At 24.8% G+C, this 4,133-nt stretch overlaps 1 protein-coding gene across 1 annotated transcript; it reads left to right on the forward strand.

The window, feature by feature from the left end:
* Positions 1-2,948: 2,948 nt before the first annotated feature.
* HO133_001345 (uncharacterized protein) lies at positions 2,949-3,452 on the forward strand (the record flags this gene model as incomplete). The annotated part of the gene is made up of 2 exons (XM_037292275.1): positions 2,949-3,228; positions 3,367-3,452. 2 exons carry the CDS (start codon positions 2,949-2,951, stop codon positions 3,450-3,452), a joined length of 366 nt encoding a protein of 121 aa, XP_037151694.1.
* Between the last annotated feature and the right edge of the window lie 681 nt (positions 3,453-4,133).

The following is a 4,133-nucleotide window of genomic DNA, read 5'->3' on the forward strand; positions in this document are numbered from 1 at the left end:
AATATTCTCTCTATTAAATTATTACTTTATTTAATACTTAATTTTATTTAATATTATTATAAAGTAAATCTCTCGCTATATAAATATTATAATAAAAAAAAAGAATATTATTATTTATTATATATAAGTCTTTAAAAAATATAGAATTTAATATATTTAGAAGAAGATATCGTAGATAGAAGAGCTTTTTAGCGTTTAGATTAATATAATATATTCTTATAATAATATCTCTATATCTCTAATATAAACTTTATTTAAATATATCTTACTTATTCTTTTCTAGATATATTACTTCGATAGATTAATATAGAAAAGATCTTCTACTTATCTTCGCTATTAATATTATTAATTTAATTAAAAAAAGATTATTAACTTAATCTAATATTTATATACTATATTAATTATTTAATTTAGATTATTATTATTATTAAATATTATATTATATTAATTTAAGAGATAAATAAATAATTATTTAATAGAAGAATTATAATTATATAATTTAAAGTTAAAAATTCTTTAATAAACTTTTATAAAGCTTATTTATTATATATCTTAATACTCTTAAATCTTATTTATCTAATTTAAACTTATATCGTTCTAATTTATATTATTCTTATACTCTATTTAAAAATTAATTTAATCGTTATTCTTATAAATATATTTAAAAATATATTTATAAATTTTAATATTAATATAAATCTTTATATTAATATAAGTATTATACTTAATTGATAAAAAAAAACTATAAAATATTATTTAATAATTCTATTTAATTTATTATCTAATATCTTAATAGACTTATATTAATAATATATAAGATATTTAAAATTTAATTTAAAGATAATATAATTATTAAAGTTCTTCGAAAATCGCTTATTATATATATTCTTATCTAAATTTTAATAAGATAAAATAATATTTATTTTACTAATAATATACTAATTATAATTCTTATAAAGTATATATCTAATAACGATTATATAGAGATTAGAAAATAGACTTTAATTAGAGATCTTAACATTAATAGCGGTATTTATCTCAACGGCGCTAAAAAATCGATTTTTAGAATATAATATAATGAGGATGTGGGTATATAATAAACCTCGTTTTTAAAATTCTATAATATAGATATAGATGAGAACTCGATCTATTACTCATAAAGTTAGTTAGAGTTAAAATTAATCGATATTTTAATTAATTATACTTCGCTTTTATAAAAGTAAAGAATTTTTTTAGATAATATATAGAATTAATTAATAGAAATTATAATATATAATAAACTAAATTATATTAGAAGTATCTCTAGAAATTATAATCTATATTAATCGTTTAACTAATATATCGTCTAAGAGACTACTTTATTAAATAAGAAAGAGAGAAAGTTATTATATTATAATAAGAAGTAAGAAGAATAGAAGTATATCTAATATCTTCTTCTTTAGAATATTATTTATAAGAGTTTTTAGCTTTAATCTAAATACTCTAATAATTAAATTAAGTTAATTAGTAGCGTATTTATTAAATAAAAGATTTTCAATAATCTCGATCTATTTTAAATTATAAATAAAAGTTATAAAGAGATTTAATTAATTAAATTTAATAAATAGAGTAATAATATTCTAATAGAGTTATTTTATAAATTATAAATCTTCTTAATAGAAGAAAAGGAGAACGATATATTATTTATTAATCTAATTATTTATAATAACTCTATTAATATAAGTATTAACGATTACTTAATAGATATTAGCTTAAATAATCTTCTAATTTATCTTTAATTAATAGAGTTTATTACTTTTAATAACTATATAGATATTATAGATAAAATATTATAATAATTTATTATAATAAAGAAAGCGATTAAATTTATTAAAATAATTTTATATTATATATCTATAAAAAGTTAATAATTAATAAAATAAAATAAATAAATAATATAGATCTATAATATAAAATAAGCGTTATTTATTTAAAATTATCTTATTTAATAGTTTCTTTAACTTATAAAATAATTTTATTATTTCTACTTCGCTAGATAAAAAAACTTCTATTTAATATATTATCTATATTAGATATTAGTATATATAATAGAATAAGATAGAGCTAAACTAGAAAATCTTGAATTTGTATATATAGCTAATTATTAATTCGTTAGGTCTACGCTTTTTAATTAGACACCGCGAGTAAACAAATTAGCATTCGCAACTATTAAAAAAATAGGTGTACATTATTAACATATAGAAAAACTTTTTTATTTTCTATTAACTTTTTAAGATTTTAAATTTTAAATTTTAAAGCGCAGTCAGCGCTTTCCGAATTTTTAAGAATTTTAAAATTTGGTCTTATAATTATTAAAGCGTAAGGAATTCAAATATCGCTCACCAGAGTTCGCTCGACAGCCGAACAGCCCTGATAAAAAAAAATAGATACACATTATTTGATTTTAGAATAACTTTTTTGTTTTCTATTAAAATTTTAAAATTTTTTGTTTAAACTATAGAGTATAATGTGGGCTTTTAGAAAAAAAAAGAATTATTAAATTTAGTCTTATAGATATTTAAAGGTAAGGAATTCAGATATCGCTCACCAAAGATCGCTCACCAAAATTTACTCGACAGCCCCGATCAAAAAAAAATGATTATGAATTTAATTCATAGGTACTGGCCGGAAAGGTATGGTATATCCCATGGGATATTCCATACCAAGTGATACCATACCGTACCCGGGTATGGTATGGGTAGGGTCGGATACCATTCCATTTTTCTGGTATGGGTTCGGGATCTTGGCGGGATATACCACGGTATAATATATCTGTGGTATCATACCATGGAATGGTATATGTATGGGATATCCCGTTGGGATTTCTATATTTAGAAGTATAAAGTAGCTATTCTAATCATCATTCTGGTCAACGGCTAATCGTATCTACCCCCATTCGATATACTACCATGGCTGGCACTACCATGGCTACCACTACCATGGCTACCACTACCATGGCTACCACTACCATGGCTGGCACTACCATGGCTACCACTACCATGGCTGGCACTACCATGGCTGGCACTACCATGGCTGGCACTACCATGGCTGGCACTACCATGTCTACCACTACCATGGCTGCTACTATCATGGCTGCCACTACCATGACTATCACTCACTATCATGACTATCACTACCATAGCTACTGTCGAAATGTGGCCCCCGCGCATCCCAGCCACCGTGTTCTTTGTATTTAGGACCTGGCCCCGGAGAGGTTTTGGAGAATCAATCCGTCCGTTCTACACATCACATACCTGATATTTTAACAGCTACCACTACCATGGCTATCACTATTTATTATTCAAATAGCCTACTATCATATGGTAGCTATGATAGTGGTAGTCATGGTAGTGGTAGTCATGGTAGTGCCAGCCATGGTAGTGCCAGCCATGGTTGGCCAGAATGATGACTAGAATAGCTACTTATACTTCTAAATATAGAAATCCCAACGGGATATCCCATACATATACCATTCCATGGTATGATACCACAGATATACCATACCGTGGTATATCCCGCCAAGATCCCATATCATACCAGGTATGGGATCATGCAAATATCAATATCCCATACCATACCAGACTATGGTATGGCAGGTCAATATCCCATACCATACCATACCTTTCCGGCCAGTATAATCATAGGCCTTTACTCGTTATTATATTATAACTATTTATTAAAAAAAAAAAAAGAAGAAAAAAAAAAGATATATAGATTAAATGCTAATATAAAATACTAAATCTTTTATTACTTTAAATCTTTATTAATATACGAGTAAAGGCCTATGAATTAAATTCATGGGCTATCGAGTAAGTAGGTGAGCGATCTTTGGTGAGCGAACTTTAGTGAGCGATATTTGAATTCCTTGCGCTTTGATAATTATAGGACTAAATTTCAAAATTCTTAAAAATTCGGAAAGCACAAACAGCGTTTCAAAATTTAAAAAAAAAATCTCAAAATTTTAATAGAAAACAAAAAAGTTATTCTATGTGTTAATAATGTACACCTATTTTTTTGATAAGGGAGGCGTAGGTGGGCGAGATTTTGATGGTTACGGACGCTAATTTATTTATCCGCGATGAGTTAGCCGGTCT

Source organism: Letharia lupina, assembly GCF_014066315.1.
Source record: "Letharia lupina isolate WasteWater1 chromosome Unknown contig_12, whole genome shotgun sequence".
In the NCBI taxonomy this organism is placed as follows: Eukaryota; Fungi; Ascomycota; class Lecanoromycetes; order Lecanorales; family Parmeliaceae; genus Letharia; species Letharia lupina.